General features: G+C 47.3%; 1 protein-coding gene across 1 annotated transcript in view; it reads right to left on the bottom strand.

Annotated features, from left to right (window-relative positions):
- FAM13A (family with sequence similarity 13 member A) overlaps window positions 1-18,748 on the bottom strand; it is a 329,846-nt gene that overhangs the window by 11,656 nt on the left and 299,442 nt on the right. The window contains exons 13-18 of the mRNA XM_040967337.1: window positions 15,982-16,120; window positions 6,620-6,833; window positions 6,165-6,303; window positions 5,220-5,301; window positions 3,981-4,201; window positions 2,928-3,011 (exon numbers count right to left, since the gene is read on the bottom strand). Coding sequence (XP_040823271.1) covers window positions 2,928-3,011; window positions 3,981-4,201; window positions 5,220-5,301; window positions 6,165-6,303; window positions 6,620-6,833; window positions 15,982-16,120 — 879 coding nt within the window. The remainder of the gene's footprint in view (window positions 1-2,927; window positions 3,012-3,980; window positions 4,202-5,219; window positions 5,302-6,164; window positions 6,304-6,619; window positions 6,834-15,981; window positions 16,121-18,748) is intronic.

The raw sequence follows: 18,748 nt of genomic DNA on the forward strand, positions 1-18,748 counted from the left end.
AAAAAAAAAAAAGAAAGAAAAGAAAATGGCCTCTCTCACAGTAGACCACCTGGGCACAAAGTCCGCAACCACGCAGGGTGTTGTGTGGCACTGTCCCGTGCATCTCAGCGCGGGGGCACGGCTATGGGTTAGTGTCTGTCAGTTTCTCAGAGTGCAGAATGAAGAGTAAAACACACCAATGAGGGCAACAGCTAACGGTGGCCCAAAGCCTGAGCTAACAGACCCACTTATCCTGACTTAGTGCTCAAACAGAAGCAGGCTGCACAGGGGAGCTCTGTGACAGTGCCAGAGGGAAAGTTGTCATTTATGGGGCAACTCCGATGCCATCCGGCCCTGCTCCCTCAGTGCTAGGCATCCTACACATGCATATACATGGATGCTGAAATGACTGTGCATCTGCAATGAATCTCCATGACAACCATGACAAATATATATTAAGGAAACAAAACACTGAGACTTCGAGATTACTTAAGTAGCCAGCTGGACCTCGCAGAGCCGACCCTCTGTGAGGCTGGGCTTTTTACTGACTGCTGTTTTCTTTGAGAGCTGAGAGTGTAAGCCAGCCAGAGGTTTCATGACTGCTGGGTTGTGCCCCAAATGTCTCAGCAGCCAGGGATGAAAACAGGAGCTGGGAACTCAAGTTCAGGTCTCCCCTGTGAATAGCAGGGACCTAAGGACTTGAACAGGGTGTGCTCTGGCAGCACACTAGGTCAGGAGCAGAGAGAAGGTTGGATTCTAAGGACTGTATTAGGGGGAGAGGGATACCCCATGCAGCATCTCTCTCTTCTAAACTTTGTTCATCCATTTATTTATATCCAAGACAGAATAAGACAGAAAAACAGAGATCCTCATACTACTGGTTCACTTGCCAGATGCTTGCATCAAAATCAGGTCTGTGGGCTGGTACAATGGCTCAACTGGCTAATCCTCAGCCTGTTAGTACTAGCATTCCATATGGATACTAGCTTCTATCCCAACTGCTCCATTTTCCATCTAATTCCCTGCTTATGGCCTGGGAAAGCAGCAGATGGGCCTTGGGACCGTGCATCCACATGGGAAACCCTGAAGAAGTTTCTGGTTTCAGATTGGCTCAGCTCTGGCTGTTGTGACCATCTGAGGGAGTAAACCAGTGGATTGAAGATCTTTCATCTCTCTCTCTGTAAATCTGTCTTTCCAATACAAACAAATAAAAAGAAAGAAAAAAAGAAAGCCAACCAGCCAGCCAGCCAGCCAGGGCTGGGCAAAACTGAATTCAGGAGCCAAGAACTCAATCTGAGTCTACCAAGTGTGAGGCAGGGACCCGAGGACAGGGGCTGTCACCTGCGGCCTCCCAGAGTGTGCATCAGCATGCAGCTGCAGGGGAGAGTAGAGGTGGGCCCTTAGCCCAGGCACACCAGCATGGGCATTGCAAGTAGCTGCCTGACTGCCACACCTACCCCCTACCGCTGGGCTGAGTTCAAATCCAGATGTGCCAATTCCAAGGCACACAGTGGCTGTGTATCATCCATCTTGCAGAGAACCTGCCCAGCCGGGAGGAAGAAATATTACAGCATGCAAGTCACCATACTGGCAGCAACAGGCGGTCTCTACAGGGCAGCTGTAAGTTCTTGGCCAGTCAGGTCCTTTAAGGAGTCTGCTGATGTCTGGACTCAAGCTCCAAGGCCCTGAGGCCCGGAGGAGGCTCCCGGGGCTCTCAGATGCAGCCAGGTGGGGATGCTGTGAACAGGAGATCTGCCCTGCCTCGGCAGCTTCTGACCCCTCTGGTAGAGGCAGCAAAATTTCCTTACACATTTCAGGCCCAGAGCAGTCACTCTGAGCTTCTGTGCCTTTAAGAATCTGAAGGAAAACTTGGCAGCAACATGAGCATCATCCTAGAGAGCCGGTATTTTTCCACTACGGGGACAGACTGGCAGAACCATTCACCAGCAATGCTAGCTGGTGCTGGCACTGTGTGCAACAGCACGGTACGTCACCAGTGGGCACACCAGCATCCCATATGAAGTACTAGTTTTTGAGTCCTGGCTGTGCTGCTTCTGACCCCGGTCCCTGCTTACGTACCTGGGAAGGCAGCAGATGGTGGCCCCTTGGGCCCCTGGGAAACCCAGATGTAGTTATTGGCTCCTGGTTTCAGCCTGTGCCATCCATCTGGGGAGTGAACCAACAGAAGGGTCTCTCGCTCCCTGTAATCCTCTTTCAAATAAGTAAATAAATCTATATATTTGTAAAATTTAGACTGGTTAAATTCAGAACAGGCTTGATCTGGTTTGGTGGGCATTTGAGGAGTGGACCAGCAGATGGAAGACTGATCTGTCTCACTTTCTCTTTCGCTCTATCGCTCCAACTTTCAAGTCAATGAAGATAAACAAACATCAAAGAAAAAAATTTGTTTCACTGAGTCCTTGGCAAATGTTCTGAACAGAGGGAATTAAAAGGAGCCGAGGAGAGGACATCCGACTAGGCTCCTCGCAATAAATCACGCCCATCTCCCCCGCGACTGCCAATCAACGCTCCCTGCACACTTGTGGGAAAATGTGTCCAAAAGCTTCCCGGCCTTATGCAAAACAAGAGTCTCCGTTAGCTCCCTTCCAGTTTCAGTTCTGACGGGCTGCGGAGACCTCTTTCTCCACAAACACCCCTCACAAGCACACTGCTCGGAGAGGGAGCCTGTTAGAACAGCACCGCAGTTGATACTGCTGCAGGGCGTGGCTGAGTGAGCTGGTGCTGCTCCCTCCAGGGCTGAGTGCTCCCAGCCTCTTCATGCTGCCCTTTTGCTTCTGGAAGCGCCACACTAGTGGCTATCATTTAGCTGCAAACCAACTGCCCTTATTCAACAAGTGGCGAGGACAAACGGCATTTGTAAGAATCCAGATGTGGAAGATGCTTTCCAAAGCCCCTTCCCTATTCTGAGACTAGAGGCACTTACGTACCGGCCGCCCGTGGATGCTCTCGTAATGCAGCAGGGCCTTCTGCAGGGCCACTTTCTCGTTGGCAATCTGATCTTTGGTCATATCCTATAGAATCATGGGAAAGAGAAGACAGGAAAATCCTTTGTGAGCATTCCAGTTTCACTGACCTCAGCAAAGCTCCTCCAGGAAGGTCAAGAACAGTGACTCTCAACAAACCCCTCAGCCTCGGCTCTGGCTAAGCTTGCTCAGAAACTGCCCCCTCACTGGAGACACAGCAGCCTCACCATCAGCTCCCCACATCCCTGCCGCTGCAGCAAAGGCAGGCCACTGCCAGAAACTGGACTCGGGGACACACGGGACTCGGTTTAATAGCCCAGGTCCTGCCTGGATTCTCAGCCCTGAAGGGCCGTTTGTAACTGTGAGGAGTGATGAGATCCCCAGCATGTTAGATCTACTGTCACTTTAAATAGCTGCTTCTCTTAGGTTTCCAATTCCTCTAAGTTTCAGTTTCATTTTTGTAAAGCCTTGTACTTTCTCATTACATGCCCAATGCTGTACCTGACAGTCCTATCCACCAATTCCTGCAGCCCTGTACTCCCAATACCCACCCCTATGGTCCCTTTTATTTTCTCTTTCATTCTCTCTCTCCCCGCTCATGCGGGCTTGTGGCCCCGTCTCTCCCTCCTGGGTTCCCTTAGGCCCTCCCTCCCTGCCACTACGTCAGGAGTCCCTTCTTCCTCTCTACCTTCTCCTCTTTCTTCTCTGGGCCTAATAAAAAAAATCTTCTATGTGATTCACTGGTGTCTGGGGTCAATGGAGAAAATTTCTAATAATTCTATCTGAGAGAGCCGCCAAACCCCGCATTAATCCAAATAAGCTCGCTCTGCAAAGTGTATGATAAAGCTTCCTGAACAGGCAAAGCCTAAAGTGACCACAAATAACAATGCTCTGAGGCTGCTCCACATGCTTCTAAACACACAAGTGTGGGCGGTCGGAAGGCACTGCTCTCTCCACGGCACCTGCCACGTGCCACCACACTGACTGCGGGGCTCAGCTCCCGCAGCAGCACTCCACCTTGATGTCCTCCGGCCGGCCGACCTCGGCCCGCTTCTCCTGCAGCTTCCGCTGGATGGAGTCCAAGGTGACTTCCACGCTGGGCTTCACTGCCTTCTCAACCAGCTCCGGCTTCTTCCCATCCTCTCTCTCAAGCTGGGACCCAAAACTCTTAGGGAGTGTGTTGCTGCGCTGCCGCATCCGGGGGGCTAGTGCCTCCTCAGATATCTTCAGTTTCGACTCTGGTTGAGAAGATTCAGGGGTTAGAGCTGAGAACGGACTCCTGATGGGGTCACACTGCTTTTAAATAGTGACAATATCTGCTTAGCTATGTCCTGCCCCCCGTGGAAATCACCTGATACAGGTGGAAATCCCTGAGATAATGTCTTCGTTGGTTATCTGGGATGCTTCCTAGCCTGAATTTCTGAGAAAGTGTTTATCTGTACCTTCTCTGATTCTACATCAGCCTGGGTGTGTTCTCAGAATGCAGCCAATGCTGCAGCAAAGGCATGAAGTGCACTAACATTCTCTACATGGCTGACACACTTTTTGTTCTACAAAAGTTGTACAACCTTACAACTTTTTAAAAAAGATGAATTTACTTATTTTTACTGGAAAGGTAGATGTACAGAGAGAAGAAGATAGGTTTGTCTGCAGGTTAAATCTCCAAGTGGCTGCCATGGCTGGAGCTGATCCAGTCAGGAGCCAGGAGCTTTGTTTGGGTCTCCCAGGTGAGTGCAGGGTCCCAAAGCTTTGGGCCGTCCTCTGCTGCTTTTCTAGGCCACAGCATGGTGCTGGACAGGAAGTGGAGTAGCCTGGACATGAACCGGTGTCCATATGGGATTCTGGCGCTTGCAAGGCAAAGATTTAGCTACTAAGCCATTGCTGAGCCCATGACCCTACATTTTTAAAATAGCAAACTCTCTGAGGGACAGGGGTAGGACCCTTTTCAGAGGTACCTTCCCATCTGTGTGTCTCCTAAGGCCACAGCAAACAGAGCCTAGGGTTAAACACGGTTCAGTTCAACAGAAGCGCTGGCTTAAAATCCTCATGGGTTTGTTGGTGACTCAGGGAAAGGAAGAAGTGCTGGAGAACCTGCAGTGTGGCTAAGTGGTCACACTGTGCCTGAGACTATGGGGAGATCTGGGCAGGCATCCTTCCCTAACCTGGGGTATCTGAGTGGTGGTGTCACCTGGCACAGGAGCAGGGGCAGGGGGGACAGGAAGGTGGTGCTCAGGGGTTGGCCTGAAAGTCACTCACCTTTAAGCTGTTTCCGGAATTTGGCAAGGTCATTTGTCCATTTCAGAACCTCCGGGTTGGCTGCCTTGTCACTGTGGGAGGGCTATGGAAAGCAAGTCCATGGTCAGTGCTTTGAAACTGTAGCAGGGGGAAGAGGAACATTCAAGGACCTCTTACAGGAAGGATCTAAGGATCTCAAATAGGAAGAGGAAGTTCCATCAGAATCAGAAATGCACCATGATCACAGCAAACTCCCCGCGTATAATTCCATCATCATCCTCACATTCACACCCACATCTGATGTTTCCCAAGTATTCTGCAGAGGTCCAAAACTGCATGTGTGGAATCCTGGAGTCCCAGAGCTCCTGGACTAGCCTTGTCACTGTTTGTGGGCTTCATCCCGTAAGGTGAACAAACAACAGTACAAACTAGAGGACTAAGGGACATTCTGTGTCACAACCACCGTGAAAAACACACTTTGGGACAAAAAGGCAGGGACAAGACAGTGAGCAGAATGCACTAAGGATCATCTTGGGCCTGGCAGATGGCTCAGTAGCTAAATCTTTCCCCTTGCAAGCACTGGGATCCCACATAGGAGTGGGTTTATATTCCGGCTGCTCCACTTCCCTTCCAGTTCCCTGCTTGTGACCTGGGAAAGCAGTGGAGGATGGCCCAAAGCCTTGGGATCTTATATCCGCATGGGAGACCTGGAAGAAGCTCCTGGCTCCAGGTTTCGGATTGGCTCAGCTCCAGCTGTGGCAGTCATTTGGGGAGTGTATTAAGGGATGACAATCTTTGTCTCTCTTTTCTCTCCATAAATCTAATCTGTGTTTCTAATAAAAATAAACAAATCTTTTTTTAAAAGATTATCCTAACAGTTTGCCCCTTTGAAGCTCTCCTTGCCATAGAAGCCCTCCCTGAAGCTGGGAGAGGGGACACAAGGACAGCCCTGAGAGGGGCACTTACTCTGTACTTGCGCTCCTCTTCAAAGCGGTCCTCAAACTTCCGGATCTTCTTCTTCAGGCTCTGGATCCTCCTCGTGAGCTGCACCGGCGTCAGGTCCTCCTGCTCATCATCGTAGGAGCCCAGTGAAGAGCTGCGCCGCCTGGGAGGGACAAGGCTCAGTCAGCTTGCCCATGAGCAGACACTGACTGCTGTTACGGGCTTTGGGGACATGGTGGGATGCTGAGTGGCAGGTGGAGGGGTGACAGCCACTCTCGCTTTAAGTAAGAGACTGGATTTGCTTGGTGACTTGGAGCTCTGTATTAAATGTGCCTAACCTTCCCAACAGTGCAATGTCTACCCCGTCAACAGTGGCCTTCACAGGTATTCCTGCACAGGTGCACACTTCAATTTTAGATATGCTATCCATCAGCCGTTCCTATCATGTCTAATGTCATCAGCAATACAGACACACATACCTCATGAAGGAATGGGAGTTCGGGGGAGAAGGAGGCACTTCTGTGTCATCCAGGTATTGCCTGCTCTGCCCGTAGGCATAGAAGCGAGGTGACAGCATGGGATCGCTGTCTTCCTCGAGCAGCTGGCGAATCAGGCGCCCGGCCTGCGGGGAGAGGCGGGCCTCGTCAGGGTCCAAGCTCTCCCGCTGCCAGGAGGAGAAAGTTGGGACAGGTTCTGGAAAACAAGGAGGGAAAGAGGTCAGGGTTATTTTGGAAGGTGCAAAGGTTTTTCAGGTTCCCAAGTGCTGCCCACTACGTGGTTTTGACTGGAGCTGGAAGGTCCGGATAAAGGACATTATGTGCAAGCAAATCACCAAAGAATCCTGCAGCCACTGTTTCTCTGCCATCTCCACTCTCACTGGAGCAGCTGCCCTGGCTGCCGGGAAGCAGAGCTGAAAGTGGCCAAGGGTGCAGGCGTACAGCTTTTGCACCTGACGCAGGAGCCCACACATGTGGGTGGGAGGTGTGACTGAGAAAGTCGGGGGAGGGACATGTGGCTCCTCGGCTGTCCTCCTATTTCCGAGCCAACAGGGAGGGTTCCGGCTGAGGAATCACGTGGCGTTTGCAGCAGCCTGTTCATGGAGGCCCTCACAGCTTCTGCTTGGCTTGCTCTAAGCCGTTTCTGGTGCTTCTGCTTAGTGGGTTGGGATTAGCACATTTAATGCTTTGTCCCTGAAAGCTACAGGAGGTATTTAGCCTAGCAGTTAAGCCTTCAGCTGAACTTTAAATCTAGAATGCTCAAAAATACAGTGAAATCCATTCAGAAATCAGTAAAAAAGCAAAAAAAAAAAACACCTTACAAAGCACCATCCATTAAAATCATTTTAGATAAATTGTGATCAACTTAGGTAATTTGTAAGAAAACACACTTTAGGCTGGTACCCTATATGGGCATTGGTTTGTGTCCTGGCTGTTCCACTTCTGATTCAACTTCCTGCTACTGCATTTGGACAAGTAACAGAGGCTAGCCCAAGTACTTGGGGACCCTGTACCAGCATGGGAGGCCCAGAAGAAGCTCCTGACTCCTGACTTTGGATTGGCTCAGCTGTGGCCATCGTAACTGTTTGGGGAGTGACCCAGTGAATGGAAGATCTCTGAGTGTCACACCATATGTTCTCTCTCAGTAACTCTTCCAAATAATAAATAAATCTCTAAAAGAAAAAATATATAAAAGAAAAAGCCCACAAAATCCTGATTGGTCATTTAGAGATGATAAATGTTATTTCTGTTCCATGTAAGACCTATCTCAATATATTCCATTCCTTGTCAAGAAAATCCTATCAAAAGATTTTAAAGATAAATTTCAGGAGCTGGCAGGTTAAGCTGCTCTTTGTGGCAGCAGTCTCCCATGGGAGTGCAGTTCAAGTCCCAGCTACTCCATTTCTGATCCAGCTTCCTCGTAAAATGCCTGGGAGGCAGCAGATGACGACAAGTACCCGGGTTCTTGTCACCTAGAAGGAAGTCACGGATAGGATTCCTGGTTTTGGCTGGCCCAGCCCTAGCCATCGCAGCCATTTGGGGAGTAAACCAGAAGATGGAAAACAGTCTTTTCCTCTGACGTTCTGCCTTTCAAATAAATAATCTCCCAAAAAGATACATCTCAGATGTATTAGGGTATTTCATTTATAATACTCATAAACAGCTAACATTTCAATGTATTCATGCATTACCATGACTTACAAAAGGCTAGATCTTGGCTAATGATCTTAAATCCCTGAATTTCTAGAAATGAATGGAATATTTTGTGAAAAACGTCTGTGATGATCTTAAATAAGTACTTTTTAAAAGCATCTTTAGCAATTACAATCACAGAACATCTACATCCATGTTCACTTTGTGCATCATGTGGCTGATGATTTCTCAACTCCCAGGGAGGCTTAAATTGGTACCAATACACCTGTCCCCCAACACTCACATGGAACACTTAGCTGAGGACCCAGGGATGCCCTTGACCCTACTTTGAAAAGCTGTATAAATTAATTCTAGTGTGTGCCCATGTGTGAGAACCACTGATCCAACCCACTGGACAAGGAAACTGAAACCTAAAAAAGGGGTGAGCGGTTGTTTCGGGCTGAGCACAGGCAACGAGTGGTTCACTAACAGATGTGACTGCCTGAGGCTGCTGATACCTCACAGGGTAATAGGGAAGACAGGTACGCCAATTTAAAAACAACACAGGGGCTGGCACTGTGGTGCAGTGGGTTACACCACTGCTTGCAATGCTGGTGGCCAAGGCTGCGCCAGCTGAGTTCCAGCTGCTTGGGTTCTGATTCAGCTCCCTGTTAATATGCCTGGGAAAAAGCAGCAGGAGACAGCCCAAGTACTCCAGCCCCTGCTACTCACATGGGGGATCTGGGGAAAGTTGTACCCAGCTCCAGGCCCAGCCCGGGTCATTGTGGCCATTTAGGAGTAAAACAGTAGATGTGGTAAATGTTACTCATTCAAATAAATAAATAAAACTTTTTTAAAAAAGTAACTAGATGTCTGTGAACCTATGGTTTATGGTTCTCAACGTTTAAGGATACCTATAGTATCTGGGAACATGGATGATATAATTATCTGGAAAAACAAAAGCAGCGCTAAGGACAGATTCTTGTGTACTGAGGCTTAAGGGGCAGAGGGAAACATATTGTGTCTAAACTTGGCAGTGAACGGGGCGGGGGCCTTCATCAGGCATCCTGACTTGGTCTGGCCTGCTGGTCGGGCTCAAAAATGACCAATTTGGGGCTGGCAAGGTGGTGTGGCAGGTGAAACTACTGTGTGTGGTATGGGCATCCCATGTGAGTGCTGGTTAGAGCCTGGCTGCTCCACTTCCGATCCAGCTCCCTACTTGTGGCTTAGGAAAGCAGCAGAGGATAGCCTTGGGAGCCTTCACCCATGTAGGAGACCCAGAGGGGGCTCCTGGCTCCTGGGTTGAGTATACCCCAGCCCCAGCTGTGTGGCCACTTTGGGGAGTGAACCAGCGAATGGAAGGTCTCTCTGTTTCTCCCTCTGTAACTTTACCTTTCAAATAAGTAAAAATAAATGATAAAAAAAAAAGGAAACAAACAGTGCAGCATACTAAGCAGACAAAGAGAAAGTGGACTAGAGGTGACATAAGAGGATGAGTGGAAGGTAATCCCTTGAAAACATGAAAAACTGAAGGTCAAGGTATTTCATAAGGCAGCAGCGATGGGGCTGGGAGGGAGGCATGAGTCTGAAATCACCTGGGGCAGCACACGAGGGCACTGGTGCAGGCAACCGCCACATAGAGAGGAGCAAAACCACTGGGGACAGGGCGGAGGCTGCCCTGGGGACCCAGGGCTGCACACAACACAGCCTGCTGTTGACACTGGCATTCCTGGGACTGCTCCACATTAAAGGGGCGGTGTGACAAGGGCTTCCTTAGGGTCTGAGGCTCTTGGGTTCATCGGAATCTAGCAGAATCTCCCTCTAGGAAGGCTAGTATGAACCTCCATTGTCAGCCATAGGAACACAAAATTTTTCAGACATGGCTCTAATAAAAGATTGCCTGTCATCTTGAATTGATTGATTGTAGATTAAGAGATTAAGCAGAGAACTGAATCTTGACTGTTGGATGCTCTGTAGGTAGCACAGCATCAGCCATGCGCATTCCTGTTTGCTAATGCAGCTTTATGAGATAGCTCTGCTTTTTTAAAAAATTACTTTATTTGTTTGAGAGAAAGAGAGAGAACAAGAATGCAAAAGAGAGAGAGAGAAGGGGGCTGGAGATCTTCTATCTGCCAGTTTATTCACCCAAACAGCCAGGCCTGAAGTCAGGAACCCACACCTCAATCTGGATTTCCTGCCTCAGTGACAGGAGTGCTTGAGTCACTGCCTGCTGCCTCCAGGTTGTGCATTAGCAGAAAGCAAATCCGGAAGTGGAGTTGGGACGTGAATCCAAAAACACCTACATGGGATGCAGGGAATCCAAGCAGCATCTTGATCACTGAGTCACAGGGTCAATCCTGTGGTCCATTCTTAACCAACCACTTAGCTGACAAGAAGCTCAAATGTGTCCTTTCCCCTGGTGTCACTCAGGCAAACTCGGAAACACACAGCTGATGAAATGCTAAATTATAGGGGGCGTTTGCTCATAAGGCATATAGGAAGGGTAAGTGAGTGACTTATCTGAAAATGAGGAATGCAAAGCTACGATGAAGTCCAATGCTAACAAAATAAAAAGGAGTATTTTATCAGTAGCCTGCCTACAGAAGAGAAACACTCCTCAAGGCTGTAACATGAAACCTTGACATGATTTCTCTTTTTCTTCTCTCTTTCCTGTTAACTCTACAGTCTTGAACTTTAAGACTCCTTTTCAGGAGTTAGAAAATGCTATGCAATAATAGCTCAACATAATCAACAAACCAACCATTTCTGTGTTTTAGTTTGCAATGAATTAAATCTATAAAGCTCTCTCAAATTTTGACAGTTTGTACCCATCTAAAAAAGGTAAATGAGACTAAGAGCAGTGGAGTGCACAATACGCCAACTTCATGTCCTTCCCAGAGAACTAATTTTGAAGATGTGTTCATGGACAGTTCCCAGTTGCTAATTTGGGAAATAGTTTATATTTTAAATGGTAATTTTAGAGCCTTGAAATAGATAAGGAGTTTTGAAGAAAATTATTCAAGGGAAAGCAGAAAAGACTCAAGACTTCAAATTAGATTTTCATTCCAGTAATTAAAGTAAATGAATCAAAAGTGAATGCATTTTCAGAATTTCTGGGGCACAGTGACTTTGCTTTGGGTCATGAAACTTGTTACAATGAACTCTGGACAGCAGTATAGCATGTCTCTCTATTAAAAATTAATCCACTCAAGTCAGCTGATAGCACAGTGGCTCAAAAATAGTAGGGATAAAAGAGTAAGGTTGCTTGCTACTCAAGAAATAAAACATAATCAGTCCTGAGGGATGGAAATAAACAGAATTCACTGAAGGAGGAGGGAAGCTCTCTTGGAGCAATGCCAGTGTGGCTGGTGCCAATGGAGCTATCTTGTGTTTAGCTGGCTGGACCCATCCGCTGTGTAAGAAAAACAACAACCCCTGAAGAGATTTGCTGTAAGAAATTTGCATAGAATAACAGAGCTCATGTTTTTCCATATTCATTTTTCCACCATGTCATTTACAGCCATTACTGCTTGGCGTGTTGTAACCATTTTTCCTTTCATTGCGCTCGGAGGGTTCTGTGTGTCCTGGACACAGAAGCCCAGAGAAACAAAGCAAGAACACTTCTAGCACATTTTCCTTAGTGTCCCCAAACTGAATTTTAGTAGTCCTATTAAATTGCTTAAGTAGTCTGGAAAACTGAGTTAGAATTTAGGAGTCAAGTTGTATCAATTACAAATTCAGTCCTTACAGTTCATGTATCTGGAGTGCCCACGTGCAGTTAATAAGCAAGTCCTCAACAGTTCCATTTAAGTTCTCATTAAATGCATGGCCAAAGCTAGCATGAATCTCTCTACCTACTGAGGTCGTTCCCCACTAGAGTTGGTTTTGATCCACATACCTGCACTTTCAGTGTAACTACCCCATCAGCTATCAGTTTAGAACCCATCTACGATCCCTTCCACATACATTCCTCACAAGTCTATCACCAAGGCATCTGGCCTCTTTCCTAACATCCTGTCTCTCTCATTCCACATCTAGGGACAGCGTCAGGGAAAGGAAGGTGGTCAGTTCCTGATAAATCCACGAATAATCCCAATAAACCTGGAAATTATGGATTCTTCTTCTGTGCTTTGAGTCATTCACAGTCATCAGATAGAGTCAGGCCCTGATTTCAAAGACAGCAAACTTTTCCTGAAACTATAACTTGAAAACATACGTGGAAGACATGACTAATGCTTACATGGGGCTCACACCATGCTGCACTTTACATGTTCCAATTCATTTGATTCTTGTAGCAAGTGTGTAAGTAGATACTACTATATCTATCCTGCATCACTACCCACTGTTATTATCTCTATTTAAATACAGAAAAAAAATGAAGGCCAATCTTGAGACAGGTTCACTAAAATTATGCACAAAATTAGTTAAGCACCGTGAGCTAGGATCTGAACCCAAGGAGTCTGGCTTTTAACCGCTTAGATTTACTGCCTGTCATGATGCACAGCTGGGACTGTGTAGAAAGAATGGTCAGGATATATATATATATATTTTACTTTGAATCACTGCTTTGTCTCTTATGTCCTATACTTTCTTATCCACACAATGGGAGGCTTCACGTGGAAAACATGTATGAACCTTTTTGTTTCTTTTGGAGAATTACCTCCACAGTTACTTTTCAATAAGCAGTAAGTGATGAGTATGATGCAAGAAGTATTTTATGCCCTTTTTTAGAGTTGCCCTTTAATTTGATCAGGATAAATAACTTAAACTCCAGTTCTGGCACAAATGCCACCCCAAGTCAACATGAACTGGCCGCCTGGGAACATTCTAATTACATAATTCCAAAGGACTTTAAATAGCACCACATACTACATATGACTTTAACTTTGGATAGTGAAACCCTAATAATAATGATAATGTCATGCAGATATTTTAAGTACTAAGCCCTAAGAAACAGCTCCATACGGGAGAAAATATGACAGTGCCTAACCAGTATCTGCCATCTTTAGACCCTGACCCTGTATTTGTTTTGAGGGTCTCATCCCCGCAGTCTATTGACTCTATTCCTGACCTTCATTCCCTTTTTGCTGCCTTAAAGTCGTGAAGTCACAGAACTTTTCCACAGGGGAGCACTGATGGCAGCTCTCACACCAGCCAGTTGGCCACTCCCAGACAGCCCGAGATCCCCGGAGTCTGAACTGTGCGGTGAGGATGGGGAATGCACAGACCAAACAAACGGAGCGGCTCACACCACAGGATGCCCCACGTTCTGGTGACGCAGACCTGTGCATGGCTGGTGGCTCACATGGTTTGGGCACTCTGACTTCCATCTACGTTTTATTACAGTGGACTCACACTGGCTGCTTCAGTGAACTGCAAAGCTACCAATTTTTGCCTGTTTCATATTGTAGCTATACATAAAACAAAAGTGGTGTTTTAGCAACTGTGTTTCATTCTCTTATCTAGATTTTGTGCAGACATTCCTTCAATGACTCTACTTCTTGTTTTATCATTGGTCATAGTGTAGAAGGTGTAAATAATATCTAAACTTTTTCATAAGGTCACTAAAGCACTGAGTGGATAATCAAGGTGCCGTTGAAATGAACTTGTGTGGATCTGGAAACACACAAGTTCAACAACAAACACAGTAATTGGCAAAAGCGAGCAAACAAACAAACAAAAACATAACCAGAGCAAGCTACTTTACAGATTACATGGATAATACAATTCACATTTCTTAGCCTAGTGGAATGTTATGTATATTTTTTTCAGTAATCTTTTCTATTAAGCTATCCAGATTCCAAAACAAAATGTTATTTCCCTCATAGTACCTATTGGGATGAAAGTTCATTATATTAACTAATGGCAGAGTTTCAAGGGTTTTGTAAAGTGGCCTTCAACCATTCTAAGAAGAATTTATATTAGTCTCTTTAGATGAGCTGGATTAAACATGAAAAAAACATAATTTGAGTGCATTTCAGGAGAAGAAAATGTGACTAATCGGAATTCTGACAAAAAGTCCAAGTTTTCGTCTAGAGCTCATGGCAGCATCACTAAACCATTTTTACCTCAAAGAAATGTATCGATTTAAAGTCAGTTACAGAAGAGGAAGGAGAGAGACCTTCCATTAGCTAGTTAACTCCCCAAATGACAACAGCCAGGGTTGGCTAGGGTTGAGCCAGGTCAGAGCCAGGAGCCAGGAGCTATATGCAGGTGTCCCTGTGTGGGTGGCAGGGGTTCAAGTAAGTGGGCCAGCCTCAGGCGCTTTTCCCAGGCCACTAGCACGGAACTGGGTAAGAAGCAGAGTGCCATGCGTAGGGTGGCTTTGCATGCTCTACCGACACCGGACCCCCTGTTCCTTGGGGGTAACAGTGACCATTCAGACACTCTGGGGGCACCAATGTATTAAAAACTACCATGTGGACTTCTTTTAAAGTCCACAAGGACCCAACAAGCACAGAACACCTGGGAAGATAACACCTCAAAACACAACAACTGTGCTTTTTTGTTTTTCTTTCCTTTCTTTCACAGTGAGCTGGGAAGAGCTGACCAACCCTCAGACCCACTGCCCATGAAAAGCATCAGGCCAGGTGAGGGGGCGAAGGGGGAGAACTAAGGCATGAAGCTCCAGGGGGCAGAGCATGATGGAATTCTCCCCCTAACCTTGTGTTTCTTCCAGATCAGTTGCTGGTCCTCTCTTTAAGTTGAACCCAAGGAGTGCTTTTTAATTTAAACAAAAAATCAGAGAGGCAGATGTAAGGAAGGGGAGGGGAAAGATGAGGCAATGCAGGTGCTGAACTGGGTTGCTGGTTCTTGAAACAGCTGGTGCTCCTTGTGGGGAGTCCTGTCTGGAAGCTGGGCCCTGTGTCTCTGTTACAGACTTCCCACGCGGGCTACACAGGGGAAGGACTAGGGACGGCACAACCCTGATTTGGGACTCAGATTCACGCCTGGTTGAACACAGACGCAAGGACAGAAGCAGCGGCTGCAATGTCCTCTCCTGAATCATAGTGGCGACCAGGCTACCCTCTTCTTCCTCACCAAGAGACTTGCGAAAAACATTCTCTAAAATACGGAGTCCCAGGCTTTTGGACAAAGCACTTTCATTTTAGTGTTTTCCTGGATGAGCAAATCCCTTTCAGTTTGTTAGCCTGAATTCTAGAAAACAGATGTATCCATGCGAAACAAGACATACAGGCAAAGCAAACCCAATCCCATTTTTTTTTTTTAAAAAAAAAGGGGGCAGCGGACTTCCTGGGGAGGGTGGGTGCCTGGCTGGCAAGTGGGCGTGAGGAGATCAGGTGCAGGCAATTCTTAATTGTTCCCATTCTCAGCTTGCTACTGGGGTGGGGGATGGGGATGGTGGTGGAGGGCGGGGATACACTAATTAGTGCTCCTGGCTAAGTTGAAAAGAAAAATAAAAAAGGACTACAAGGTGACACCAGAATAAAGGGCAAGTAGCCCCCTTGAAGTCATTCAATGTGACACATTCCTATGATGAGGAAAGGATGTTTGGTCATTTAGACTCGCAGTTATTTCTGCAGGCATAGCTCGCTGGCTCACTCGCTCCCTCTCATTCACACCCACGGGGGTACAGACGCCTGCTCCGGGTTCTTCACCTAGGCGTGACATGCTTCTCTCTCGTGCTTCTCTATATGCATGTTAAGAAATCCACCCCCCACCCCGCCCAACGTCATCCCAGCTGCCCCTACCTTCCCAGCTCTTGTCATCACACAATGCAGTCAGGTCCAGCTGGGGCACCTCCGAGACAAAGCTCTCCTGCTGGTCATCGGCAGGGTCCTGATTCCTCTGCTGTTTGGCAGGCTCCGGGATCTTCATGGTGGGGTTAGTCTGTAAGCACAGCACACGGTCCTGAACAGCTCCTGCTCACCGGAACCCACCAACGCTGCTGACAGAAATCCACCAGGATGCAACCTGCCCAGCCACGGCTGCCAACGCACCCGGCACCGAAACCACAGTCATGCCTCCACACCCCTGGAGGAGCCTAGCGGGCCACGTGCTTGCAGAAAGCGACTGTTCCTCTGTGTTCCTTCAACTTTTCTTCTGTAAGCGAGACCAGCTGACTTCCCAGGGATGCCCCTTTGGATAACTGCAGGCAGCTGGCACTGGCTGAGCTTGACTGGTGTCCGCCAGGAGGCAAAGGAGTTTGTTTCCTTAAAGGAGCACAGCTCTCCAGACTGTAAACAACACCAGCCCAACCCAGCCACTGCTGTTGCTAGGGCGGCAGCAGCAAAGCAGTATCTCTGGCACCAGGATACCCTGCCCCTTAGGTAAGCAGTCCAGCAAGGTCAGGAGCATGGAGCTGCACTGTGTAGCTCCCTTGCCAGTCCTGCAGGCTCACGTCAATTAAGCGGGGCTGGCTGCTTGCTCGTAGATTTCCTGGGGCTGGGTATGGGAAGGGCCGTCTATTTATGGATGAGTGCTCTGGGTAGGAAAGTGTTGCGCAAATTCACACGGTGTCAGGGTTTGGCATAGCATCCTGGCTGGCAGCAAGGAATACAGACTCAGGAAAGGAGCCAAAACAACACCACAGCACCTTTTTTTTTAAAGTAAAAAGCCAAGAGCTGGCAAGTCATTGATGCATAATTTATATCTTCCAAATGTGCACTGTCACTTATTGCCTGCCATTTGTCTGCTCTGCATATTAAGTCCTCAGCTACCCTTGACATTGCTCGGAGGTGGCATCCACCCCAGGCTATGACAGGTGAAGAACAGGAAAAACCTCCCCAAAAGGCTGATCGGCATGCTCAGTAAGTGTATGTGCTAAGAAATCACATGCAAATTTATTCTGTTACAATGACATTCCTTTTTTAAAATCTTGCTCTTTTGGCACATGGTAAACCCATTCCTTGTAGCCTTCCTCTTATGAAATTATAGACAAATGTGATTACTCACACATCTATTTCTCAAGCAGCACCAAACTGTACCAGATATTTCCTCTGAGAGTGACTGAACATTTATTTTAGCAAGTAACTTGTAGGCTATCACTAAATAAAAAAAATCTGGAAATTGGAAGGGATTTCATTAATGAAGGAGAAATGTTCTCAGGCTTAAAATAAAGCACTATTTAAGACTCGCAGTTACTTTTCATAGCTATGTAACTTGCTTTGCAATCACCCGGGGGAAGACACAGGGGTTTTACAAGTCTTTTTCCATGAAGCGATGCATAAAGACTGTTGCTCTATGCCCCTTGGCATCACACAAGATGCTCTCAGCCAGGCCATGATGAGCCACTGAATCTGCGGGAAACACCAAGGAAACAGGGCTCTCTAACCTAGCTAAAAATGCTTCTTGTTGAGAAAGCAGAAGATGCTTTTAAAAAAGAGTGAATAATTTGGAAGAGCTAGAGAGAGAGAGAGAGAGAGAGAGAGATAGAGATAGAGAGAGAGAGTGTGAGTCTGTCTTCCATCTGTTGCTTCACCCTCCAAGTGGCCAAAACAGCCAGGGCTGAGCCAGGCCAAAGCCTGGGGCCAGGAGCTACAATGGGGTCTCGCACAGTTAGAAGGAGTGGGAATGGCACCTAGGTACTTGGACCAGCATCTGCTGCTTTTTCTAGATCACTGCTTCTATGAAACCGGGCAGGAAGTGGAGCAGTTGGGACTCAAACCTGCACCCATATGGGATTCTGGTATCAGAGGCTGCGGCTTTGTTACATCACAGGCAGTGTGCTCAGATTATGCTATTCTGTCAAGATATTATTTATCTTTTGAACTGAATCTTAAGTGGCATGGGACAGAATACTCAGATGCAGTGCTCAGCTTCATAGAAAAGCTAGAGTCAAATTCGTGTGTGGGAGGCTCTGCATGAGATCTGCAGGAAGGTGGGAAAGGTCTCCGGGATGGTGCCCTGAGTGCCGAGACCTACCAGTAGATGCCTTGCTCCTTCTGCTCCCACCCAACTGTCTATAAGGATAACTGGGTGTGGCGCTGCCATGTCCTAGACTTGCTAGAGGGAGGAGTTGGCAACGAGGCACGCATGACTTTACTCTGGGTGAGCTGTGCCCACCACGGAGCAGGGGACATGGTTTCAAACATGTTGGGACAAACCCAGCCAGAGTGGGGTGGGGTGCTGCCTGGTGAATGGTCAGAGAAGTGGTTCAGGGTGGAATCCCTTAGATAGTCAGGAGACATGGCAGATGACTGTCAGCAAGGCAGATGCTGTGCTGCACAAGCCTCATGTGCCGGACAAGGCAGGCTCCGAGTGCTCCTGTAGAACAGTATCGTATGATAGGGCTGTGGCTACTCACTGCATGTCAGGTGCGAGAGACACAGAGACAAAACAGATGCAGGACAGCAATTACTATGAAGTGGCCAGTATGAACCAGACATTTTTAAAAATAGGCACTGGAGAAGCTGGTAGACAAAATAAATGATCTGTTCTAATGCATCTTAAAGGAAAGAAGCACATGGCAAAGAGAAAAAGGTTAGGGTTATGGAGGAAAGCAAAGTGAGGCCAGGA

Source organism: Ochotona curzoniae, unplaced genomic scaffold (genome assembly GCF_017591425.1).
Source record: "Ochotona curzoniae isolate NIBS_2020 unplaced genomic scaffold, NIBS_Ocur_1.0 scaffold_4506, whole genome shotgun sequence".
NCBI classification, from domain to species: Eukaryota; Metazoa; Chordata; class Mammalia; order Lagomorpha; family Ochotonidae; genus Ochotona; species Ochotona curzoniae.